This window comes from Rhinoderma darwinii, chromosome 1 (assembly GCF_050947455.1).
Source record: "Rhinoderma darwinii isolate aRhiDar2 chromosome 1, aRhiDar2.hap1, whole genome shotgun sequence".
NCBI lineage: Eukaryota > Metazoa > Chordata > Amphibia > Anura > Rhinodermatidae > Rhinoderma > Rhinoderma darwinii.
In genome coordinates, this window is record NC_134687.1 from 344,759,576 (window position 1) to 344,787,451 (window position 27,876).

At 41.5% G+C, this 27,876-nt stretch overlaps 1 protein-coding gene across 2 annotated transcripts in view; it reads left to right on the forward strand.

The window, feature by feature from the left end:
• Positions 1-27,136, forward strand: part of RAD23B (RAD23 nucleotide excision repair protein B) — a 44,368-nt gene extending 17,232 nt beyond the window's left edge. Inside the window, exons 4-10 of one of the 2 annotated variants that reach the window (XM_075826178.1) lie at positions 4,235-4,506; positions 6,812-6,867; positions 18,347-18,474; positions 19,322-19,463; positions 19,705-19,832; positions 20,006-20,218; positions 26,523-27,136. In XM_075826178.1, coding sequence (XP_075682293.1) covers positions 4,235-4,506; positions 6,812-6,867; positions 18,347-18,474; positions 19,322-19,463; positions 19,705-19,832; positions 20,006-20,218; positions 26,523-26,636 — 1,053 coding nt within the window. In that variant the 3' untranslated portion in view covers positions 26,637-27,136. The remainder of the gene's footprint in view (positions 1-4,234; positions 4,507-6,811; positions 6,868-18,346; positions 18,475-19,321; positions 19,464-19,704; positions 19,833-20,005; positions 20,219-26,522) is intronic. The other variant, XM_075826188.1, reaches the window with a different exon arrangement.
• The last annotated feature ends 740 nt before the right edge of the window (positions 27,137-27,876 follow it).

Genomic DNA, 27,876 nt, shown 5'->3' on the forward strand with positions numbered 1-27,876 from the left:
AGAAATTGCTTTACAAATTTTGTGGTGCTTTTTCTCCTTTAGTCCTTGTGGAAATGAGAAAAAATTAGCTAAACCTACATTTTCTTTGAAAAAAAATGTAGATTTTCAGTTTCACGGCCCACTTTCAATAATTTCTGCAAAAAACTTGTGGGGTCAAAATGCTCACTATACCCGTAGATAATTTCCTTGAGGTGTGTCGTTTCCCAGATGGGGTCACTTTTGGGGGGTTTTGCCACCGCAAGAGCCCTTCAAACCTGACATGGTGTCTAAAATATATTCCTAATAAAAAGGAGGCGCCAAAATCCTCTAGGTGCTCCTTTTCCTTCTGAAGCCGGTGCTTCAGTCCATTTCTCAGGTAAAACTTTGTGTTACAAAAAAAATGGATTAAAAATGAATTTCTGCAAAAAAAAAAAGACATTTGTAAATTTTCACTTCTACTTTGCTTTAGTTCCTGTGAAACGTCTAAAGGGTTAAACTTTCTAAATGCTGTTTTGAATACTTTGAGGGGTGCAGTTTTTAAAATGGGGTGACTTCTTTGGGGTTTCTAATATATAGGGCCCTCAAAGCCACTTCAGATCTGAACTGGTCCCTGTAAAAATAGCCTCTTGAAAAATGTGATAAATTGCTGCTAAAGTTCTAGGCCTTGTAACGTCATAGAAAAATAAAATGTTCTAAAAATGATGCCAATCTAAAGTAAACATATGGGAAATGTTAATTAGTAACTACTGTATTTTTTTGACTATAAGACATTAGTTTTTAGCTGGAATAAATCTTGCTAAAAAGTCCCTGCGTTATCTAGTCGGCAGTCAAGGGACCTGGCAGCGCCAGGTCGCCTGACCGCTGCTTGCTTAAAGAGGCTCTGTCACCAGATTATCAAATCCCTATCTCCTATTGCATGTGATCGGCGCTGCAATGTAGATAACGGCCAAAAATGATCGTTTTTCAAAAAAAAAAAAAAAAAAATTTTACCAAGTTATGAGCAATTTTATATTTATGCAAATGAGCCTGTCTAATGGACAACTGGGCGTGTTTTCTCTTATTTCCAACTGGGCGTGTATTGTGTTTGTAACATCTGGGCGTGTTTACTTGTTTTACTAGCTGGGCGTTGTGAATAGAAGTGTTTGTCAGCATCACATGTCAGCATCATCCACTTCTCTTCACAACGCCCAGCTAGTAAAACAAGTAAACACGCCCAGATGTTACAAACACAATACACGCCCAGTTGGCCATTAGACAGGCTCATTTGCATAAATATAAAATTGCTCATAACCTGGCCAAAAATGATCGTTTTAAAAAAAAAAAAAAAAAATAACGTTACTGTTATCTACATTGCAGCGCCGATCACATGCAATAGGAGATAGGGGTTTGATAATCTGGTGACAGAGCCTCTTTAACCCCTTCCCGACCCGCCGGCACATCATGGAGTGGGGATGATGTATGGAACGAGCTCACGCGCTGAGCATGCGCCATACACTACAGGTGTCCGCTTCTGACACGCTGCTCTAACGGCCAGGAACAGCGATGGCGCTATTCCTGGTCGTTTAGTTAAATGCTGCGGTCAATAGAGAGCGTGGCTTTCCCATGAAGGACATTTTGACATATCCACAGGATAAGAAAAAGTTAGATTAATTTTCAGGAGTGTAAAAAACAAAACCCGTTTCCCCAAGCACAATGTAAAAATAATAAAAAAATTGGTATCGCTATGTCCATAAAAGTCAGAAACTATTACAATATAGCATTATTAGACTCACACAGTGCACTCCAGAATCGTTGTCTTTTGGTCACCATAGCGCTAAAAAGAATGAAGTATAAAGTGATAAAAAAAACATATGTACCATAAAAATGGTACTAATAAAAACTACAGCTCGTCCTGCAAAAACTAAGCCCTCATACCGCTCGAACGATGGAAAAATATACGTTATGGCTCTCAATGTGGTGAAACTGAACAAATAATTTTTTTAACCAATAGTTTTTACTTAGGAAAAAAATGTCATCTTTTACTACTTTTACAATTTTCTGTTGTCTAAAACCTGGGTGTGTCTTAGGCTATGTTCACATGGAGTTTTTTTGACATGGAAATCGGCCCGAAATTGCCTCCCGTTGATTTCAATGAGAGACGGAGGCGTCTTTCCCGCGAGCGGTAAAACCGCCTCGTGGGAAAAAGTGACTTGCCCTATCTTCGGGCGTTTACGCCCCTGACCCCCCATTGATTTCAATGGGAGGCAGAGAAAGCGTATTTCGCAGCGGTTTATGCCCGCGGTGCTCAATGGCCGCGGGTGAAATACGCCACGGAGATCGGCGTGCAGGGAGAGGAAAATCTGCCTCAAACTTCCAAACGGAATTTTGAGGCAGAAATTCCGCCTGCAATAAACTCTGTGTGAACATAGCCTTATAGTCAGGTGCGTCTTATAGTCCGAAAAATACGGCATTTTGTGTGGGATAACTGCCTGTCTTACAAGCAGATACATTTAAATTTAGAAAAAAATATATTTTGATGTTTTTCATAAATACTGAACGTATTGAGCAAATTTTGGCAGTAACATAAAGTCCAATGTGTCACAAGAAAACAATCTCTGAATCGCTTGGATAGGTGAAAGCATTCCGAAGTTATTATCACATAAAGTGACACATGTCAGATTTGAAAAATGAGGCTGTCAGGAAGGTCAAGAGTGGCTAAAGAATGAAGGGGTTAATGTGAGACAAATGGAAGTACTAAATTCATAACCCCTCGTGCCTCACATTAATAAGTGAAAGAAAGCATTGTTTTAAAAAAAAATGTCATCATAAATGACACCTAAAAATCTGTTGTGCATGTTCTTAAGGTCGTACGATACCGAATGTGTATTTTATGCATTGATACTTTTATTTGAATGTTTATTGTAAATATTGTTTGTTTTTGTTTTTTTACTTTTTATTTAGCATAATTTTTTTTTTTTAACTTTAATGTACATTAGCCCGTGTACTCATAGCACACAGGTAGTTGTTAGGACATACCGAAGTATGCCCTAACAGGAAATATGGTTCTTCAATGGACCGTGGGCCGTCTACCCATATATGTTATGTCCCTCGATCAAGCCACAAGCATTCCCTGTGACGCGATCCAAAGGCATCCCCACCCTTCTTATTTTCCCCTGAATGCTGCAGTCCGCTTTGATCGCAACATTTGGCGGAATAGTTGTGGAGATGAGAGGTTTCTCTGATCTCTGCCATTAGAACTGATCTGCGGCTGTGTAGAGCCGGCATTGCCTTGCTGCCGACAACAAGTGCGCGGTCAGCATGAAGACAGAACATGGTGTTTTGCAGTGCGCCCGCCATGTTCTGTCTTCAACGCTGGCGCTTATTGGTGCAGCGCTGGTCGGATCACAACATGCTGACCGCGCACGCACACTTGTCAGGAGCGGAACGATGGCTGTGTTACACAGCCGCTGCCCCGCTCTGACTAATTTTATGTGCTGCAATACTAAGCTGTGCGACCGCACAGCTTAGTATCGAAATTCATGAATTAACAGTATTGATCTGTTTGAGGGTGCATGGCATCTAAATAGTATTGATATTTTGATGCAAACCTACCTGAGCAGTGTCTCCAGGCAGCTCCAGTGACCTAACTGTCCGTATATAGACATTGACTCTTCAGATGTGGGCTCCTCCTGTAATCTGTTCACCTGCCAGGGACTGTGGGGCCCACCTTGATAGCCGTGCGCCCTGCAGGCGGCCAGGAGCCCAGAGGTGACGGAGTACCCTGTGGGATTGTCGGGGCTCAGGATAGTGGCTGGCTGCAGATGATCTGTGTCGAAGTTGTCTGTTGTGTCCTAGCCTAGGCAGGTATTGGCGGGTGACGTATCTCGCTGTATGTCAATACCGTGGGATATGTTTGTCTTTCGTCTGAGGCAAATGTCAGGAGTTCTCCCGACATATGTATTATCAACGGAAGTCTCAAAACGTGATGTGTAGGGGCTTAACTGGGAAAAATGTGTTCTATACATCTTGAATATGGGATAGATGGATAGATATGTATCCACGATATGTATGATGAACTGGGTGCCTATGAATATATATGTACTATATAAATCAATTTCATCATCCATTTCTGTTGTCTTTGTGGGTGATCATACAACATGTTTTTATTTGAAAATTTGATTGGCTTGAGTCATTCTAAATATCAAAAATAGCTTTTGCTAGAGGTGTTTTTTTTTTTTGGTTAAGGTGTTAAACGTTTTGTTTGTTTCTTTTATAGCCAAAGGCTGCAACTGGTTCTTCTGTACCAGCTCCAGCACCATCCCAGCCTGCCAGCACTGCTACTGCTGCCCCTCCATCACCACCCTTGTCATACGCACCTGTTGATCGAACCAATTCCTCAATATCTCTTCCTTACCCTCTGCCTAACGTCCCTGTACCTAGTCCGCTCACTAGAGAGCCCACCGCCACCTCTGTTCCAAAGGAACTTAAACCTAAAGCAAAAGCAGAAAGCCCTGAGGAAACCATGAGCCCGTCTTCAACTGAGTGCAGGTACGTGTGCGTGCTTATCTATATTTTTTACCTAGTCAGTCCCACCTGTCAATTGTGTTTTTATCATTATTTGGTAGTAAAATGTGTGTTTTAAGCCTGATGCACACAAGCGTATTAGAGCTCTGTACAGCGTCCAACTTCAATTAAGGCCTTCAGTACCTCCATGTGCCTAAGATTTCATACAGAGGCATTAGCTTTGTCAAAACTAGTATAGAAAAGTGGACTGCCTATAGCGATCAATTGGCTTTCAGCTCTGATCTTCTAGAAGCCCTTTGGAAAATAAGACCGCAACCGATCAGCCGCTATTGGTGACTCTTTGGCCTAGTGTTTTTTTTATGTATAATAATAAAGTATAAGCATTGACCTAAGTATTCAGACCCTTTACTCAGGACTTAGTTGAAGCCCCTTTGGCAGCGATAACAGCCACCAGTCGTCTTGGGTATGATGCCACAAGGTTTGCTCACCTGGATTTGGGGATTTTCTGCCATTCTTCTCTGCAGATCCTCTCAAGCTGTGTCAGGTTGGATGCTGTTTCCAGGCTATGGCTGGGCCACTCAAGGACATTCCCAGAGTTGTTCCTATGCCACTCCTGTGTTGTCTTGGCTGTGTGCTTAGGGTCATCGTCTTGTTGGAAGGTGAACCTTCGGCCCAGTCTGAGGTCCAGAGCACTCTGGATCAGGTTTCATTAAGAATATCTCTGTACTTTGCTCCATTCTTCTTTCCCTCAACCCTGACCAATCTTCATGTCCCAGCCGCTGAAAAACACCCCCGCAGCATGATGCTGCCACCACCACCTTGCTTCACTGTAGGGAATGTATTGGGCAGGTGATCAGCAGTGCCTGGATTCCTCCAGACATGACGCTTAGGCTATGTTCACACGGTTTACAAAATACGGCTGAAAATGCAGAGCAGTTTTCAAGGGAAATCCGCTCCTGATTTTCAGCCGTTTTTTTTATTCAAACTCGCGTTTTTTATGGCCCTTTTTGGAGCTTTCTCTCTATTAAAGTTAATGAAAAACGGCTCCAAAAACCGTCCGCGTAAAAAAACGCCCCATTGGAACAGAACGCCGTATTTCCCATTGAAATCAATGGGCAGATGTTTGTAGGCGTTCTGTTTCCGAATTTCCAGCCTTTTTTCGGAACTTCTACGGCCCGAAAATAGCCCCATTGAACATACCCTTTGAGTTGAGGCCAAAAAGTTAAATCTTGTTTCTCACAGTCTGAGAGTACTTTAGGTGCTTTTTTGCAAACTCCAGGTAGGCTTTCATGTTTCTTTTAGAGGATTCTGTCCACTGCCATAATGCCTAGATCGGTGGAGTGCTGCAGTGATGGTTGACCTTCTGGAAGTTTTTCCCATGTGCGCACAGGATCTTTGGCTCTCAGCCAGAGTGACTATTGGGTTCTTGGTCACCTCTCTTACAAGGCCCTTTTCCACTGATTACTTAGTTTGGTGGGGCGGCCAGCTCTAAGAAGAGTCCTGGTTGTTCCCAACTAACATTTAAGAATTATGGAGGCCACTGTGAAGGAGAATTTTTTTTTTTGTTGCACCCTTTTCAGGTACTTTCCTCCTCATAGCTTGGTTTTTGCTCTGATATGCATTGTCAGCTGTGAAACCTTATATAGACAGGGGTGTGTCTTTCCAAATCATGTCCAATCAAATGAATTTACCACTGGTGGACTCCAATCAAGGTGTAGAACCATTTTAGAGATGATCTAGAGAAATGGGAGGCCACCCGAGCTAAATTTCAAGTGTCCTAGTGAAGGGTCTGAATACTTCTGTCTTGAGTTTTTAATCAATTAGAATTGTAGAAATTTTTTCAGTTTTCACTTTGTCATCGTGGGCTGTTGAGTGCAGAATGATGGGGGACAACTTGCCTATTTTATTTTAGTACAAGGACTCAACATAACAAAGTGAAAGGGTCGGAAGACTTTCCGAATGCATTGTATGTAGCTGTAATCTTTCTTTAGTATTTTCATTTTTGACTTGGTGAGAATTTGAGTATGCTTTTTAGTTTGCTGTAAATATAAGGCTGTATTCACATGTGCTATTTTGTTATGGTTTTTGCAAAGATTTTAACAAAACTGGCGCGGTTTTGCAAATGTCATGCAAAGAAAACAAGTGACAAACGACTTGTGTGAATTCAATCTTGCCCAGCAGCGCTGTTTCTATTAGTGCCTGTAATTTTAGGTTTACTCTTTTACTGTATTTGGGAGGTTTCAGAAGCCGAACCGCTGAAGAACCACCACAGCCAGCTCCGTTTTAGGAACGGTTTCAATTTTACTTTCATGTTTTTATTTTGCTTTAGCATACCCAGTGATTCTTCTCGACCTACTATTTTTGAAGATGCCACAAGCGCACTGGGTAAGTTCAGTTTTGTTTTTTGTCTTTTTTTAGGTTTTAGTTTAAAAGAAAGTAAATAACTTAGAATTGTGATTTATTGGAATACAATATGTAATGAAAAAGGCTGCTTATGTAAAGAATGAGCATTAGAGTGCAGTATAAGGGCTCATCCACACGCTTCAGAATTAACTTGTTTTTTCCGGCCGCCAAAAACGCAGCAGAATACAGTAGCAGTATAGTGGATAAGACAGATCTCATCCACACGCTGCATAAGATTTCCGAGCCAAAATTGACCTGTGGTGCGTATTTTTCGGACTGCAGCCTGTCAATTCCTGCTACGGAAAGTGTCCAGAATTGCTGCGTTTTTCAAAGGAGATGCCTCCATCTCCTAACATTGGGAGAAACACAGCAATTTTCGCACCATTTTCTGCTGTAAAAACCGCAGGAAATGGTGCGGTTTTTTTCCGCAGCTGAAAGCCTTTTCCGTTGTGTGTGGACAAGCCCTAAGGCCTCATTCACACTTTGCATTTTGCAACTGCAAAATTGCTAATCTTTTCCATTGACCCCTTGCTGCACCTTGGCGTAAATGCACATCCAAGTGAGCAGTAGCATCGCGCACCTGGGCTTACAGTTACATCCGCGCTTTAACCGTTAACCGCCGCGCAGCGATGAACTGTGCAAGGTGTCTGCCCTGTTCTAACTGTTGCCAATCAGTGGCCCATCACCACTGATTTTGTCAATTAACCCCTTACATGCGGTGGTAGATTGCCGCATTTATGGGGTTTAGAGCAGATCGGCAGCCCCCACATGCAATTGCGGGGGGCTGCTGATGGATGTCATGGCAGCTCGGAGGTCAGACAATGGCCAACGGGGCTGCCATGTACGGAAGCCTATAATAGACTTCCTGCCAATGACTGTCACGTCACAATAACAGTTGGAATACATTACACTACGTAGGTAGTGTAATGAAGACATGCAGCGCTGATCGCTGCTAAAATGCAAGTCCCTAGTGGGAGAAAAAAAAAGTATAAAATGTTTTAGAAGTGTAAAAATTTATTAATAGAAAAAATGAACATGTTAAAAAAAAGTACACCTTTTATTATCTCTGCGTTCATAACGACCCAAGCTATAAAACTGTTATTTTTTCCTGCACGGTGAACGCCGCAAAAAAAATAAGTAAACAAAAAACAGAATCACTATTTTTGGGTCATCACCCTTCCCAAAATATAGAATAAAAAGTGATCAAAAAGTCAAATGTACCCCAAAATTATACCAAAAAAAACAAGCCCTTGCACAGCTTTTTGTACTGAAAAATAAAGCTTCTTGCTCTCAGAATGTGGCAATGCAAAATGTGCAGTGTTCCAAAAGCGGATACGATTGGGCACCATTTATCAGTGCGACACCGGTCACATATCTGTGAAATGTTATTTATTTACTCCGTTATTATACCCTCATGTACTCTGCCCAGCTTACATATGCCCCCACATTATAAAAATAAAAGGGCGTTAAAAAAACCGATGCAAACCTAATGTAAACATATGGGAAATGTTAACTAGTAACTATTTTGTGTGGTATTAATATCTGTTTTACCAGCAGATACATTTAGAAAAATTTCTACATTTTTGTCTTTTTCACAAATATTGAATTAATCGACCAAATTTTTTCACTAATAAAGTACAATATGTCACGAGAAAACCATCTGCGAATCGCTTGGATAGGTAAAAGCATTCCGGAGTTATTACCACATAAGATGTCCGATTTGAACAAATCTGCTTCATCCTCCAGGCCAAAACTGGCTCAGTCCTAAAGGGGTTAATCAATAAGTCCCATGTACCGCAAAATGGTAGCAATGAAGTCCCGCAAGAAACCAGCCCAATTTTTAATTGTTGGAATAAAGATCTTCCAGCCAACAAGTATGGTATGACTATCATAACAACCCCATCACCTTCAATGGTCTGCACAAGATGGGAGACCGAGCTGGTGTGGTCACATATACAGTTCCTTGCAGGTTTATAAGCACAACGCAGCAAAGTATATAGTGAAAAGGCAGTCTAGAACAGGGTATAGGGGAACTCCATTGTAAACCATAGTTCAAAATGTGAATTCTCACCTTCGATAATCATGTCTAACATCACTGCTGCCTCTTGTAGGTTTCTGAGAAATAAAATATCTGGCAGAATGTACCTGGGTCATTGAATAGCAACAATCCAGGATTTCACGGAGTCACTTGAAATATTATTAGCCCTGTGTATTCTGTCTATCCCTGAATTTCCTTAAAGCAATGGGGATTGTATGAGATCACTGGTGTCCAACATCGTTGGAGTGCCATGACGTGGCATGTAAAATGTCAGTAGAGTTCTGGCCTAAGGAACATGAATATTTTGTAAGACCTTTCTCAATCTAGTCTATCAAATGTTGCACGTATCCAGCCCGTGTTCCCCACTCACTCCTGTTGAACAGCAATATGCAGCTATAAATGTATTGTATGCCCTAGCAGTGGGTGGCGACTCTTACATTTTAACCACTTAGGCCTAATGCACACGACCCTGGTTTTTCTTCCATATACTATCCACTATTTTGAGGATAGCACACGGACCTATTCATTTATATGGCCCCATGCACATGACCGTGATGTTCACAGATCCGAGTGAGGGCCGTGAGCCCAGGCTGCAAAAACTCAGGACATGTCCTTTTTCTGTCCGCATTTGTGGATCACGGGACAAACTGGTGATATCCATTCCAGCCTCCTTCTTTTTTAATTTTTTAATTTTTTTGCGCATCCGTGAATACTGATAACACACTGATGCACTACGGCAGGTTTTTTGTGGACAAATGGCCTGCAAATACATACAATGTATCTGTGGTTTTGCAGACAGCAAAAACACAATGGTCGTGTGCATTAGGCCTTGGGGTCTGAGGCAACAGGGATTCTAGAGCGCTGTAACAAACAAGTTGAACTTTGATCCCTGGCGACATATGAAGCCTTTAAATATAGTAAAATAGTCATTAGAAAATTCATTATGCTATTTTAGGTGTATTTTCTTTGATTTTTAACTCAACGACCCATGACGAAAATACATGGGGGGGTGATGTTTGGAGCGCGGGCTCATGTGCTTTGCCTACTCCATACACCGCAGGTGTCCGCTTTGTTTTACAGCTGACACGCTTCTCTAACAATTAGGAACAGAGATCGTGCTGTTCCCGGCTGTTTAACTAGTTAAATGCCGTGGCATTTAACCCCTTCCCGCTCCTTGACGTACTATTACGTCATGGCAGCTGTATCGTTCGCGCTCCATGCCGTAATAGTACGTCACGGGAGTAACGGCCGTTTCGGCCGTCCTCCCGACACATACAGGAGCTGTGACGCTGCTGTCTTGTTCAGCAGCTGTCACAGCTCCTACAGCGGGGACCGATCGCTGTGTCCCCGCTGATTAACCCCTTAAAAGCCGCGTTCTATAGAGATCGCGGCTTTTTAGGGGTTAAGCTGCCATCGCCGGCCTGCTACGCGACAGCGGCCGGCGATGGTGACTATGGCAACCGGACACCAAACAATGGCGTCCGGCTATGCCATAGACGGAAGCCTAGTGGGTCCTGACAACGTCAGGACCCACTATGCTTGCTGTCAGTGAGTAGCTGACAGTTCTAATACACTGCACTACGCATGTAGTGCAGTGTATTAGAATAGCGATCAGGGCCTCCTGCCCTCATGTCCCCTAGTGGGACAAAGTAATAAAGTAAAAAAAAAGTTAAAAAAAGATGTGTAAAAATAAGAAAATAAAAGATTTAAAAGTATTAAAAGTAAAAATCCCCCCTTTTCCCTTATCAGTCCTTTATTATTAATAAAAATATATAAACAAACAAATAAACTATACATAATTGGTATCGCCGCGTCCGTAACGGCCTGAACTACAAAATTATTTTGTTATTTATCCCGCACGGTGAATGCCGTAAAATAAAATAATAATAAACCGAACCACAATCACAATTCTTTGGTCACTTCACCTCCCAAAAAATGGAATAAAAAGAGATCAAAAAGTCGCATGTACCTAAAAATGGTACTGATCGAAACTACAGTTCGTTACGCAAAAAATAAGTCCTCGCACGGCTTTATTGATGGAAAAATAAAAGCGTTCTGGCGCTTAGAATAAGGTAACACAAAAAGTGAATGATTGTTTACAAAACGTATTTTATTGTGCAAACGCCATAAGACATAAAAAAAACTATAAACATCTGGTATCGACGTAATCGTATCGCCCCGCAGAATAAAGTGAATATGTCATTTATAGCGCACGGTGAACGCTGTAAAAAAAAAAAAGAAAAAAAAACAATCGTACAATTGCTGTTTTTTAGTCACCACGCCACCTAAAAATAGAATAAAAACTGATCAAAAAGCCGCATGCACCCCAAGAAAACTACAATGGATTCCTCAAGGGGTCTAGTTTCCAAATTGGGGTCACTTTTGGGGGGTTCCCAATGTTTTGGCACCACAAGACCTCTTCAAACCGGACATGGTGCCTAATAAAAAAGAGGCTTCAAAATCCGCTAGGTCCTCCTTTGCTTCGGAGGCCGGTGCTTCAGTCCATTACCGCACGAGGGCCACATGTGGGATATTTCTCAAAATTGCAGAATCTGGGCAATACGTATTAAGTTGCGTTTCTCTGATAAATCCTTTTGTGTTATAAAAAAAATGGTATAAAGAGGATTTTCTGACAAAAAAAAAATGTAAATTTCACCTCTACTTTGCTCTAAATTTTTGTGAAACACCTAAAGGGTTCATAAACTTTCTAAATGCTGTTGTGAATACTTTGAGGGGTCTAGTTTCTAAAATGGGGTATTTGATAGGGGTTTCTAATATATGGGCCCCTCAAAGCAACTTCAGACCTGAACTGGAACCTAAAAAAATAAATAAATGAGGCAATACTTCATTTCTTACATTATACTGATAATGAGCCGTGCCCACCCCGAGATGACCCCAGTTTTGACCGTTTGGATAAACGGAGACCCCTATTAGACCGTTCCAGTGCCCGGTTTTCCCAAGCATTCACCCCCGAGACGTGTATTTCTATTGATGAGTCCCTGGTACATTTTAAAGGGAGGGTTCAATTCCGCGAGTACCTGCCGGGTAAGAGGGCAAGGTATGGCGTGAAGATGTATAAGCTGCGAGAGTGCATCTGGGTATACCTACAGGTTTAGGATATATGAAGGAAAGGCCACCCCCAAAGCAGACTGCATCCTGGACTACAATAGGTACATGGGAGGGATGGACTTGTAAGATCAAGCCCTGAAGCCCTACAGCGCCATGCAGTGTGGTATAAGAAGCTAGCCGGGCACATCATACAGATGGCTTTGTACAATGCGTACGTGCTACATCGATGTACAGGCCAGACGGGAACTTTCCTGGAATTTCAAGAGGTGATTATCAAGAACCTAATCTTTAGGGACCAAGAAGGGGGGGCACCCAGTACTTCTGGAAGCGAGCCCACACGCATCGTACCAGGGCGGCAACACTTTCCAGGAGAAGTTCCCCAAACTGGCAAGAAGGGAAAAAGTCAAAAGAGGTGCAAAGTCTACTATAAGAGGGCGATAAGGGATGACACAATATATCAATGTGACACGTGTCCCGAATAACCAGAGCTCTGTATGAAAGTGTTTTAAAATTTATCATACATCCCTTGATTTATAATTTACCCCAATTCTACTTACCCTGATGTACTCCGCACAGCTTATCCCCCATTATGTTTCCCTTCTGAGCCCTGCTGTGTGCCCAAACAGCTGATAACAGCCACATTGAGGGTATAGCCATACCCGGGAGAACCCACATTACAGTTTATGGGTTGTATGTCTCCGGTCAAAATGCTCACTACACCTCTAGATGAATGCCTTAAGGGTGTAGTTTTTAAAACGGGGTCACTTCTTGCGGGTTTCAACTGTACTGGTACCTCAGGGTCTTCTGCATACATGACTTCGCACTAGAAAATCCCCAGTAGGCCAAATGGTGGTCCTTTCCTTCTGAGCCCTCCCATGGGCCCAAACGGCAGTTTATCACAACAAATGGGGTATTGCGGCACTCAGAACAAATTGCGCAACAGAATGGGGTATTTTGTTTCTTGTGAAAATAAGAAATTTTCAGCCAAAACTACATATTATTTGAAAAAAATTATTTTGTTTTCATTCCCAGCCCAATTCAAATAAGTTCTGTGAAAGAACTATGGTGTCTAAATGGTCACAACACCCATAAATGAATTCCTTGAGGGGTGTAGTTTCCAAAATGGGGTCATTTGTGGTTGGTTTCTATTGCTTTGATACCTCTGGGGCTCTGCAAATGCGACATGGAACCCGAAAACCAAACCAGCAAAATCTGTACTCCAAAGAACACACAGCGCTCCTTTCCTTCTGAGCCCTCCCATGGGCCCAAACGGCAGTTTATCACCACAAATGGGGTATTGCCGCACTCAGGACAAATTGGGCAACAAAATGGAGTATTTTATTTCTTGTGAAAATAAGAATTTTTGAGCTAAAATGACATATTATTGGAAAAAATATATATTTTTTTAATTCCCAGCCCAATTCAAATAAGTTCTGTGAAGAAACTATGGAGTCTAAATGGTCACATTACCCATAAATGAATTCCTTGAGGGGTGTAGTTTCCAAAATGGGGTCACTTCTGGTGGGTTTCCATTGCTTTGATACCTCTGAGGCTCTGCAAATGCGACATGGCACCCGAAAACCAATCCAACAAAATCTGGACTCCAACAAACATATAGCGCTCCTTTCCTTCTGAGGCCTCCCATGGGCCCAAACGGCAGTTTATCACCACAAATGGGGTACTGCCACACTAAGGACAAATTGGGCAACAAAATGGGTTATTTTGTTCCCTGTGAAAATAAGAAATTTTGATCACAAATGACATTTTATTGGAAAAAATGACATTTTTTTCATTTCAGAGCCCAATTCAAATACGTGCTGTGAAAAAAATGTGCGGTCAAAATGGTAACAACAACCCTAAATGAATTCCTTGAGGGGTGTAGTTTCCAAAATGGGGTCACTATTGGGGGATTCCTACTGTTTTGACACCTCAACACCTCTTCAAACCTGGCATGCTGCCTAAAATATATTCTAATAAAAAAGAGGACTCAAAATGCACTAGGTGCTTCTTTGCTTCTAGGGCTTGTCTTTTAGTCCACGAGCGCAGTAGGGCCACATGTGTGACATTTCTAAAAACTGCAGAATCTGGACAATACATATTTAGTAGTGTTTCTCTGGTAAAACCTTCTGTGTTACAGAAAAAAAAAAGAATAAAATTGAAATTCAGCAAGAAAAATGAAATTTGCAAATTTCACCTCCACTTTGCTTTAATTCCTGTGAAATGCCTGAAGGGTTAAAAAACTTTATAACTGCTGTTTTGAATACTTTGAGGGGTCTAGTTTTTAAAATGGGGTGTTTTATCAGGGTTTCTAATACATAGGCCCCACAAAGCGACTTCAGAACTCAAGAGGTACCTTAAAAAAAAGGCTTTTGAAATTTTCTTAAAAATATGAGAAATTGCTGTTTATGTTCTAAGCCTTGTAACGTCCAAGAAAAATAAAAGAATGTTCTAAAAACGATGCCAATCTAAAGTAGACATATGGGAAATGTGAACTAGTAACTATTTTGGGTGGTATAACCGTCTGTTTTACAAGCAGATGCATTTAAATTCTGAAAAATGCAATTTTTTTCAAAATTTTCTCTAAATTTTGCAATTTTTCACCAATAAACACTGAATATATCGACCAAATTTTACCACGAACATGAAGCCCAATGTGTCACGAGAAAACAATCTCAGAATCGCTTGGGTAGGTTTAAGCATTCCGACGTTATTACCACATAAAGTGAAATATGTCAGATTTGAAAAATGGGCTCTGAGCCTTAAGGCCCAAACTAGGCTGCGTCCTTAAGGGGTTAAAGAGGCCCTGTCACCACATAAGTGTCCTATTGCCTATATAAGGAGATCGGCGCTATAATGTAGGTGACAGCAGTGCTTTTTATTTAGAAAAACTAGATTTTAAACCACTTTATGAGCGATTTTTGGATTTATGCTAATGAGTTTCTACATTCCCAAGTGGGCGTGTTTTTACTTTAGACCAAGTGGGCGTTGTACAGAGGAGTGAACATAACGATATAGCTATATCGCTATCTGCTGTGTAAATTAATGGAGAGAAGTGCATGACGCTGATTGGTCACTGATTGGTCAGCGTCACACACTCCTCTGTACAACGCCCACTTGGTCTAATGTAAAAACACGCCCAGTTGGGCATTAAGAAACTCATTAGCATAAAGCGAATAATCGCTCAAATTGGTAAAAATTGATTGTTTTTCTAAATAAAAAGCATTACTGTCACCTACATTACAGTGCCGATCTCCTTATATAGGCAATAGGACACTTATAATGTGGTGACAGAGCCTCTTTAAGCAGTTAGGAGGGTTGGGGGTGCCAATGGTTGTCATGGCAGCCCGGGGGCCTAAGGAAGGCCCCCAGGTTTGCCTCTGTTAAAAGGCTTGCCTGTGGCAGGGCTTAGCAGAAGCCTGCAAAAATGAAGATATACTGCAATACATTAGTATTGCAGTGTATTGTACCAGCGATATGACGAGGGGGGGGGGGACGACTAATAAAGTGTACAGGAGTGTAAAAAATAAATGCTAAAAGCTAAAAAAAACACTTTTGCCATTTTTCCCCAAGCACAATGTAAAAAAAAAAAAGTTGAACTTGGTATCGCCGCATCCGTAAAAGTCCGAACTATTACAATATACCATTTATTTAACTGTAACGGTGCACGGTGTAAGAAATAAAAATTTTAAAACCTCAGAAAGTTTGTTTTTTGGGCATCTTAGCTCTGATAAAATATGTAATAAAAAAAATGTATGTACCAGTAAAAACAGCTCGTCCCGCAAAAAATAAGCCCTCGCACCGCTCAATCGACGGAAAAAATAGTTATGGCTCTCAGAATGTGGTGAAACAGAACAAATTTTTTTTGAACAAAGTTGTTTCTTTGTAAAAGTAGTAAAATAAATAAAATAAAATCCTGTAGAAAATTTGCTATCACCGTAATCGTATTAAGCCGCAGAGTAAAGTTACTTTGTCGTTTTTACTGCACGGCGAAAGCCATCAAAACAAAACCCAAAAAAAACAAGGAAGAATTTAGTTAGGTTTTTTCCAAATGCTCCCCACAAAGATTTTTTTTTTTCTCCATTTCCCAGTTTATCGTAAAAATAAAAACGTTCTTGCTCTTGGAAGGCGGGGAGTGAAAAACGAAACTGTAAAAACAAAAAATGGCTGGGTCCTTGAGGGGTTAAAATATTGGATTTCACAAATTTATAGTGAAATGCAAATATCCACTAATAAAACCATAAATTGCCGATGCTTGGAGATTTCTATCTAATCTTAAAGGGGTTGTCCACTATGGGACAACCGATGTCCTATCCACCGGATAGGTAATCCGTATGCGATCAGTGAGGTACGACACCGGAACGTCCAAGCCGGAAGCAGTTGGCTCCGGTAACGGAATACTGAATAGGAGCAGTTCTGCAACACGGCTTCTATGCAATGTGTACAACTGCTTCTGGCTCTGTACATTGCATACATCCGGTGCCCGCATTCAGGCGAAGCAGCTGATCGACGCGGGGTCCGGGTGTTGTACCGCACCAAACGTATACCGATGACTGACCTATTCTGTGGATAGGTGATCGGTTGTCCGGTAGTGGACAACCCCTTTAAGTGACCTGCTGGGGCGATTCTGCAGATAACCGGAACCCCTTTGCTTTTTGGAAATCGCTGAGTCCCCCCAGAAGTTTGACACCCATTATGTTTATCGTGTTACATTTGTACACAACGTGTCAGAAGATTATTTGAGATTGAGTTCTCCTGTAGATGTTCAGCAGATTGACAAATCGTGTAGACATAAGCTGACAACCACCGCTGACGACGCCGGCTCAGCTCCTGAGCCGGCGCCATCTTGCCGGCGTCTACGCAAGCCGTCCAGGCTCCGCCGCCGGGTGGATCCTGACCGGATTCCGTGCTAGGCAAATCGGGAGGCCAGTATTAGGCCTCCGGTTGCCATTTCAGCCACCGGAACCCCGGCAATTTAATTGCCGAGTTTCCGATGAGCTGCAAACACCTTAAATGCAGTGATCGCGTTTGACTGCTACATTTAAGGGGTTAATGGCATGGATCGAAGCTAATTTCGGTCCCCGCCATTAGTCGGATGTCAGCTATAATACACCACTGACATCTGACGATGATGGCACCAACTCAGCTTCTGAGATGGTGCCCAGCATTTGGCGTATGGATACGGCAAAATGCGGGAAGCACTAACTTTCCATGGTGTACCCATAGGTCAAATGTCGGGAAGGGGTTAAACTCTTTTTCATATGTACAGTAAAGGGTCCTGTAATTAATGGCGGTTTAAAATAATTCTCCCAAAAACAATGGAAACAATGCAAGTCAGCCGCACCAAGTGAGTCCACCCTTGGGGTCAGTGGGACAGCTGTCAAATGACGATGCGTAAATGGCAGGTCGTCTGCACAGTACGTCGGCAAACCCATTCAAATGAATGGGCAGATGTTTGCCGACGTATTGTAGCCCTATTTTCAGGCGTAAATCGAGGCATAATACGCCTCGTTTACGCCTGAAAATAGGTCGTGTGAACCCAGCCTTAACGTTGCTTTTTTTTTCAGCGCTGCTTTCCTCAGCGGAAATTCAGTTCGAAAAACCACACCACAATGTGGTACGGTTTTTCGGAACGGAAGGTGCTGCGGGTTCCAGGTCTGATATGCTGCGCAGTTTTTACGCAATGTATTCGACCTTGGGGTGTGTGGGAACCCGGCCTTAGAGTATGTTCCCACACAGGATATTTTTGTCGTCCAGTTCCCCCATCCTCCCTACATAAACAGTAGTCTCTTGGAGCTGATCACCGCTCTGTTGGGGGAATTGCTTGTTTTAGTTGTATACTGCAAGGCCATCTATTAGTCTGGCCAGAATCCATTTAGCTGTAAATGTGGAATTCCATAAATTGTAATATAAAATAGGGTTAAAACATAAAATAGTGGTCACATGTTGATGAATATGGTTTATTCCACTGGGATATGCTTTAACCCCCATCGCTCCATTTTACGGGGGATATTGTGTGCCAAACATATCAGGCCTTTGTTAAATGTATGCTTTTATAAAGGAACAATGCTGGGTTGAGTCCAAGCCTTTCATATGGCTTACTTATACTGTTCACATCAAGCTGTATCACTGTAAAGCGTTTCCTGGAATCGGTACAAAAGTAGAGTTTACTAAAGCCAAACATAAATATCTCAAACTAACTTCAACTTTTAATCAGTGCAACTTTAATACTGAAGCTATTAATCTATGCCAAAAAAGGTTTTATCAAAAGAACGTTAGTGATATTTAGGATTTACCAAAAATTGTGTAAGAGAGTTCCTGCAAATCCACAGTGTCATGTGATTTTCATTGTTTCAGTAACAGGTCAGTCATATGAGAATATGGTAACAGAGATCATGTCAATGGGCTATGAACGAGAGCAAGTTATTGCAGCCCTTAGAGCTAGCTTCAACAACCCTGATAGGGCTGTGGAGTACCTCCTCATGGTAAGCATGCACTCTACATTGTCACATATAGTATTTTTAGAATATTTGAGCTATATATGTGAATCGCTCTTTCTCGCTCTCTTTCTCGCTCTCTTTCTCGCTCTCTTTCTCGCTCTCTTTCTCGCTCTCTTTCTCGCTCTCTTTCTCGCTCTCTTTCTCGCTCTCTTTCTCGCTCTCTTTCTCGCTCTCTTTCTCGCTCTCTTTCTCGCTCTCTTTCTCGCTCTCTTTCTCGCTCTCTTTCTCGCTCTCTTTCTCGCTCTCTTTCTCGCTCTCTTTCTCGCTCTCTTTCTCGCTCTCTTTCTCGCTCTCTTTCTCGCTCTCTTTCTCGCTCTCTTTCTCGCTCTCTTTCTCGCTCTCTTTCTCGCTCTCTTTCTCGCTCTCTTTCTCGCTCTCTTTCTCGCTCTCTTTCTCGCTCTCTTTCTCGCTCTCTCTGCTACAGTACTTAGTAAAATAGTATTTTGACTGTCAAAAGGCTTAAAGTGGTATTCCGGTTTAATCTAATGCGTTTTTTTGTATAATGAAAATTTATATTTTCGAGTAAACTCTTTTCTGTAGCCGCTCCTTGCGGTTTTCAAAATCCCTGCTTGTAGTCATTCAAGAAGAACCTTGATTGTTTACTTCCAGTGAATTGGGTGCATGGCTCATTACAAGACCGCTCTGATAACGGTGCTGTAACGAGCCGTGCACCTGTGTGTCCAACATTTATTTGCTGAAACGGGAATACCTCTTTAACGACTTCCTTAATGGCCATTGAACCCTATAAGTAACTAGGAACTGAAATTGTGAAAGGTTGTCAAAGTTAAGTTCTTATCCATTGTTGAATTCTTTCCTTTGCCCCTTATTTTAGGGAATCCCAAGTGACCGAGAAGGTCAAGCAGTTGCTGATCCACCGCAGGCAGTCAGTAGTGTTCCTACTCCACCTCTCCCAGTGGTAGCTGGAGCAGGTGCAGGTGCTACTTCTACTACACCTTCTACACCTTCCACCGGAGGTAAGACTTGGCTATACACAGCATCATTTCACAGGAAAGAGTAAGTTGTGTTAGAAATGTGCACCATATAAACGCTACTTTCAACATTGATTTCTTCAGGATATAAAGTTGTGCATGTTATTTACTAAAGCAAGCACTACTAATTCTAAGTCTTTTGCCTAATTTTAATATACACTGAAGAATTATTTTTTCCATCATTTTTTTGCAATGTATGTACAATATTTATTTATTTTATTTCTAGGAAATCCCCTTGATTTCTTGCAGAATCAGCCTCAGTTTCAGCAGATGAGGCAAATTATTCAACAGAATCCCTCTTTATTACCGGCACTTCTCCAGCAGATCGGACGGGAAAATCCCTCATTACTGCAGGTAATTTCCATATTGGCAGTGAACATAGATGGCAGTTGGGAAGCAACACACTTTTTATTAGGAGCATTACAAATTCATACATTTTTGGAATGAGGTAGGAAAATGTACAGTTTTTTTTTAAGTTTTCAAAGATTGATAAACATTTAATTTTTATTTATCTTTTTCTATAATAGCAAATTAGTCAACATCAGGAACAATTCATTCAGATGTTAAATGATCCAGTTCCAGAATCAGGTGGGCAAGGCGGTGGAAGAGGAGGAGGGGGAGGGGGAGGAGGAGGAGGAGGCGGCGGCGGCAGCAGCGGAGGCGGAGTAACAGCTGAGGCTGGAAGTGGTCATATGAATTACATTCAAGTCACACCTCAGGAAAAAGAAGCTATAGAGAGGGTAAGTACAATGATTTATGGCTCCCAATAATAACAATTTAACCGTAATGCTGCTAGGATTCATATCTGCATCCTTAAAACAGTTGTAAGGCCGCATGCACACGACCGTATTTTCATCTATCTGTAAATACTGTCCTTAAATACGGATCCGTAACTTATCTGCATATACGGAACGGTATCCGCAAATACGGTTCGTAGTGCATCCGTATTTGATCCGTATATACGGATACGTAAAAAAAAGAGGGATGCTGCAGATGTCACCATGTTGCCTAGCAATGCTACCGTAAATACGGACGGCATACGGATGCACATCTGTAGACGGCCATATTTACGGAAGCTCCCATAGGCTTCTATGGGAGAGTCCGTGCCATAATTACGGACAAGAATAGGACCGGTTCTATAATTTTTTTTCAGCACGGACACCCATCAGTAAAAATACTGAAAGGTGTTTGTGGCCAATAGAAATGAATGGGTCTGTAATTACGGATGAAAAATACTGTCGTGTGCATGGGGCCTAAGAATGTAATCCCTTTATGCGTTCTGTAGTTCTTGTATAGCACTGGAATGAGGCTGTATCCTACGGCATAGACATCTTGTAGCCGTTTTATTTATTATACTTATTAAAAGTACTAATCTCTAAAAATTCTAGTTTCTCAAACCATGTCTGAATGTCATTTTTTTTTTTCTTTAACCCTTTTCCACTGCTCAACTTCTCATTCTTTTCTCTTTTTTTTTATATTCGGTTTTTCATTTTAGTTTTTTCCTCCCACGCTTCATAAAAGCCATAACTTTTTGTTTTATTTTAACATCGACCTTGCCGTATGAAGGTTTGTGTTTTGCCGTAAAAACGACATGTTAACTTTACTCCTCAGGTCAATAGAATATGCCAAATTGATATATTTTCTTTTATGATATACTGGTTTTACAAAGACAACCAAAACAATGTTTTTGTGTGCCGCCATTATCTGAGACGTGATTTTTCCGTCGAGGGCTTGCTTTTTTTTGCAGGGCGAGCTGTAGTATTTATTGGTACCATTTTTGGTACATACAACTTTTTTTTTATCACTTTATTCTATTTTCTTTGGGAGCTAAGGTGACCAAAAAACGATAAAATTATCAATTTAGGGTTTCTTTTATTGATTTAAGTCTTTAGAAATAGTTTGTAGTTTTGCAGACACCAAATGGTTTGTATATTTGGATTTTTTTGTACATTACGAAAAACTTTTCACTTTTTTCCATTTACCCGCACCTAGGGGACTGGTACAATTCACGGCCATAACTGTACAATGTATTGCAGTGTATTGTAATTTTTACCAGCTGAGCTTAATAGGAGCACAAAGATGGCAGACCTGGGGGTTTTCTTACAGTGGCATCTAAGTGGTCAAACGGCTGTTGCGGTGAAGTGTTGGCTCTAACGTACAGCCCGCTGAACCCACGGAGTGCTGTGCTCGACTGTTCCTGTCTGCCTCAGGGAGGAACGGAGAGTCCAATGGACAGTTGCAGTACATCAAGAAACAGTCAGTGTTCTACTAGTTTAGAGAGAAAACATGAGAAGTTACATTTACCTCTGCTGTGCTGGAGATGGCTGCTGACTGGTATACTTTCAGGTCCTAGGGTCACACTGGCTCAGTGCACCGACTTTCAGAAACCCCAGCAGTACTGGTGGTGCTTGTGGGAATAGGGCTTATGTCTGCTCTCCTTTCGTGATCCCAGGTGTAGCTTGAGATGACAGAGTTTTTCGGAGTCTTTTTGTAGCAAGGAGACTGAATCTGCACACACATGACAATACCAGAGGGTCTTTTGTGCTCTGAGGGGATGCTTATCGCTGTGAGGGTGCCATAAAGGAGCTTGTTGGAGGAAGATCTCATGTGGTCCTTGGTAGTCTGGGCTTTAGCGTGTGCAGTTTGCAGAGGAAACTTTACGTCATGTTGTTAGAATTTGTAGGTACGAGTACAGGGCTCTGAGGATGTTCATCTACACACGTGTATTCCAGCCATACCCCCAGAACAATTAATGTTCCTTTTACGTCATTTTTTTTTATTGGCACTATACAATCTCAAGTCTGACCAGGAAGAATACCTTAGGGTAAGTTCATACTACCGCAAGTTTACGCTTCTCTTCCGTCAGAAGAAGAGAGGAGCGAAACATTAAACGGAAAGCAACGGTTGATTTCAATGATCATTATTTTGTTTTAGTTGCATTTCATTTGTCTCCGTTTTTGTTTTTTTTGAACGAAAACAAAAGTGCAAACGGAAAGCAACTGAAACATAAAGTACCATGGAAATCAATGGTAATTCTAACAGAACCGTTTTTTCGATCCCCTCTTCCTCTGACAGAAGAGAGGTAAATGTATGCGCACGGTAGTGTGAACTTAGCCTAAATGTACAAATAAAATGAGCATGCAAAAATGTTTGTTTAGTCAAGATGGTTTGAAAGAGTTGTTGGTTTCGGACAGCCAGTTTTCATAAACTTTAAGATCTGGACCCCCTCGACAACACATTTAACGCAGCAGTAATTCGTCCATAGACAGACATACTTGTTTTTCTTAACTAAATTGGTATGCCATTTGTATCTGCAAAGTCTGCCATAGTTACCAGGATCTGCCAGAAAACCTCCAAAAAATGTCATGTCTTCAACTGGTTTAAGGTTCAGAATATTTCTGCTGTGGGTTTCGCAACAGATGAACAGGGAAAGCAGCAGGTGTTAGGCCTCATGCACACGACCGTAAAAACTCCCGTTATTACGGGTCGTAATTACGACCCGTAATAACGGGCTCATAGACTTCTATTGGCGACGGGTGCCTTCCCGTTTTCTCACGGGAAGGTGCCCGTGCCGTTGAAAAAGATAGAACATCTCCTATTTCAGGCCGTAATAACGGCACGGACAGTCCATAGAAGTCTATGCACCCGTCATTACGGCAGCGTTGCTAAGCGACGTCAGTAAATAGTCACTGTCCAGGGAGCTGAAAGAGTTAACTGATCGGCAGTAACTCTTTCAGCACCCTGGACAGTGACTACCGATCAGAATAAACCTGTAAAAAATAAGACGTTCATACTTACCGAGAACTTCCTGCTTCCTCCAGTCCGGTCTCCCGCCCGTTGCCTTGGTAACGCGTCCCTCTCGACATCCGGCCCGACGTCCTGGATGACGTTTCAGGGCATGTGACCGCTGCAGCCAATCACAGGCTGCAGCGGTCACATGGACTGCCGCGTCATCCAGGGATGTCGGGCTGGATGTGAAGAGAGGGACGCGTCACCAAGACAACGGCCGGGTAAGTATGAATTTCTTTAACTTTTATTACAGAAAGGGCTGTCCCTTCTCTCTATCCTGCACTGATAGAGAGAAGGGGCTGCCGATTAGTGCAGTGCTATTTTGCCGCCAAAAACGTGCCCGTAAATACGGGTGGAATACGGGTGACACCGGACCCATATTTACGGGCACGGGTTCGTAAATACTGGTGCAAAACGGGTGGAATACGTGTGACACCGGACCCGTATTTACGCCAGTATTTACGGGTGGGAAAAAATACGGTCGTGTGCATGAGGCCTTGCATGCAGATTTTGGTGCAGCTTTCAATTTCTACATTGCAAATGGTGAAAATCCACGATAGATTTGACATGCCGCGGATTAGAACATCCGGAGCAGGCCCTCAGTTCTGCACTGGTTTTTCTGCTACATGTAGATGTGGGTTCTAAAGCCCCGCCATATGTATTATACTGTAAATTGCTCTAAATTTTCAGTGTGGAGTCCGCAATTTGCTGTAATTCCGCAATTTGTCCTAAAGGGATTGAGAATAGAAACAGGAGCTGGGTGTTAACCCCTTCAGGACACAGCCTGTTTTGGCCTTGTGGACGCAGGCGATTTTTTTCAAATCTGACGTGTCACTTTATGTGGTAATAGCTTGGGAATGCTTTTACCTATCCAAGCGATTCTGAGATTGTTTTCTCGTGACATATTGTACTTTACGTCTGTGAAAAAATTTGGTCGATAAATTCAGTATTTATTTATAAAAAACACCTAAATTTTGAGAAAATTTGCAAAAAATTGCATTTTTCTAAATTTGAATGCATCTGCTTGTAAAACAGATATTAATACCACACACAATAGTTACTACTTAACATCCCCCATACGTCTACTTTATGTTTGCATCATTTTTTTTCACGTACTTTTATTTTTCTAGGACGTTACAAGGCTTAGATCTTTAGCAGCAATTTCTCACATTTTCAAGAAATTTCCAAAACCTATTTTTTCATGGACCAGTTCAGTTCTGAAGTGGCTTTGAGGGCCTTATATACTAGAAACTCCCCATAATTCACCCCATTTTAAAAACTTCACCCCTCAAAGTACTCAAAATAGCATTCAGAAAGTTTCTTAACCCTTTAGGCATTTCACAGGAATTAAAGCAATGTAGAGGTGTGATTTACAAATGTAATTTTTTTTGCAGAAATTCATTTGTAATAGAAACATTTCTGTAACACAGAAGGTTTTACCAGAGAAACGCAACGCAATACCTATTGCCCAGATTCTGCAGTTTTTAGAAATATCCCACATGTGGCCCTAGTGTCCTAATGGACTGAAACACCGGCCTCAGAAACAAAGGAGCACCCAGTGGATTTTGAAGCCCCCTTTTTGTTACAATATATTTTAGGCTCTAAGTCTGGTTTGAAGAGGTCTTGTGGTACCTAAACAGTGGAAACCCCCAAAAAGTGACCCCATTTTGGAAACTACACCCCTCAAGGAATTTATCTAGTTGTATAGTGAGCATTTTAACCCCACAGGTTTTTGGCTGAATTTATTGGCGTTAGTCTGTGAAAATGAAAATCTACATTTCTTCTGAAGAAACATAGACATTTTTAATTTTTGCAAGGAATAAAGGAGAAAAAGCACCCCAACATTTGTAAAGAAATTTATCCTGATTACGGCAATACCCCATATGTGGTCATAAACTTACATTTGAACACATTACAGCCCTCAGAAGGGAAGGAGCGCCATTTGGGTTTTGGAGCTCAAATTTTGCTATAATGGTTTTCGGTGCCATGTCCCATGTGCAACGCCCTGGAGGGACCAAAACAGCAGAAACCCCCCAAAAGTGACCCCATTCACTATCAGAATCCAAGAGAGCAAATGCCTCTTCAGTGGTATATAACTTGCATGACATTATTTTCGTATTTTTTTTTTTACTTATTTATTGTAACAGTTTTAATAAAAGTAACAAAGAAAAAGTCCACTAATCCATTGATCAATAAATTTATGAACAACCCTAAGGCCCTGTTCACACAGAGTTTTTTTACGAGTTTTTCGGCGCGGAAACCGCTCCGCAAAACTCGTCAAAAACCGCCCAAAAATGTCTCCCATTGATTTCAATGGGAGTTGGACGAGCTTTTTTACCGTGAGCAAAAAAAACGCATCGCGGTAAAAAGAAGCGACATGGCCTATCTTGAGGCGGTTTCCGCCTCCAAAACCCCATTTCAATCAGTCAGAAGGGTAAAAAATACACCTCGACGAGTGTTTTGGCGAGTTTTTGTCAAACCACTGTGCAAAAAACGTCTGGAGCAGTTTTTGCAAGAAGAATTTTCCTCCTGCAAAAAAACTCAGTGTGAACACAGCCTAACAATGAATCAATGTATTTAGAATTTACATACAATTAAATTTTTTGACGTGTAAAATATATGAAGAGATTTATATAAGTATATGTGTGTATACGTATATATTATATGTACGTATATATCTATATGATGTAATAGATATATAACATCCCTAATTATTAATTTTTAGTACAGTGTTTCTTCTCCCCCACTGTCTCAGAACGATCTGACAGGGAGGGAGGAGAAACATTGTAACAAACAGCACAGAATGTTTGTTGCTGCAACAAACTTTGCTGTGAACACCATGATAGGTTTATCATGGTGATCACGTCATCAGGACCGACACCAATTCGGTCCTGATGTCTTCTCTCAGCACTTAGGCTGCTAGTAGCAGCGTGTGCTGAGAGATTCAGAGCACAGGGAGAGCGCTGTGCACGCTGTTCTGGCACCACGTGAATTAATGGGCTGCAGGAGAAAAGCCCAGCACGGCAGCCCGTTAATCTACGTGGGCTGGTCGTGAAGGGGTTACAGGAACTCTAGATAAAACGGGTACTGTGTTCGGCCTGAGAGACCTGTACTAGGCATGGCACGGTGTATCTGGTTTACCTGGAGTGTTCCTTTTAATGTGAGAGGAGGGTCCATCAATGACCTTGTGATTATGTGCCTCGCTGGATTTTTATCATAGGCTTGAAACTGACTTTGTCCTGTTTTCCTCTCCAGCTAAAAGCGCTAGGATTCCCTGAAGGACTTGTGGTACAGGCTTATTTTGCATGCGAGAAGAATGAAAATCTGGCGGCCAACTTTCTCCTACAGCAGAACTTTGATGACGATTGAAAAGAAGAGACTATTTTTTATCTCACTTCACACCAGTGCATTACACTAACTTTGCTCACTGGATTTACTGGGATGATTTGGGCTCATATCCACAATATTTGGTGTATGGTAGTCATGGGTGGGGGTGGGTTAGGGAAATATCAGACAAGCTTAGGCGATAAAGCATCAATCTGCTATAGCATTAAGCAAGTATTATGGCAAAGCTAAAAGAAATCAAATTTACAACCAAAATACAGCTTCAGCGGGCATTTACTCCCTTCTGAAAACATCTACTAACTTCTCTAGATACCATTTCTTCACTAGTATGCTTACATCCAGAAATTTAGTGTAATGCCCTGCTTTCCATTTCCGTCTAACATAAACATCGTATATAGCCTGTGCTACCTGGAGATCTTGTGTTTATTTTTTTTTGGGTTTTTTTTTTCCCCCGCCCCGGTAACACCCGATCATGACATTGAGGAAACTTGTGAGATGTAAATGCCAAAATAAAAATAGGTGATATTTGCTGCTTCAATGAGTAATTATAAGGAAATTTAGTGCACGGGAACCTGGTAAATGCGGTGAACGTAAATTCTGAAGCTTTTCTTTTTTTTTTTTTTCTCCATGAAATCCTATTTAGTGATATTTAAGGAGACCCTGATCAATGAGTGTGAAGTGGGCACTTTCTGTTCTGACTTAGAAAACAGTATGCACACAGGAGGTTTTCTTGCCGTTTAGGGATTTGAGACCGACCGCTTTCTAATTGCTCATTTACTTCAATTTTACATTGCAGTAAAGGTTTTATAACAATTGCATGTTTTTTGGTTTTGATGAAACCCACTTGGTGTGTCAAGTAACCTATCCCCCCCCCCCCCCCCCTAGTTACTTGTTTTCCATGTCAGCCGAGAATGTGCAACCCTCCTCTACCTGTCTGGCAAATTTTAACCTATACTTATCCAAGACCTTTATAAGCCAGTCAACTATCAATACAAGCTGCAGATTGCAAGATTTTCTTTTCTTTCTTTATTTTTGCACTCTGTAAACTTTGTTTCATCCCCCATACCATAATATTCAATAAGCGAGTCCTTATGCTTGAAAGAAGCTGGCATGACAGGGCTTGAAGGGTCAACACATCCTCTGATATTTTCAGAGAAGGCATGACATATAATTGAATTGTTAGAATATCTGTGTATGTACTGCTAATACATTGGATAAATGGACAGACGAACAATGAGCGGAAACAAAAGTATAACCCCAAAAA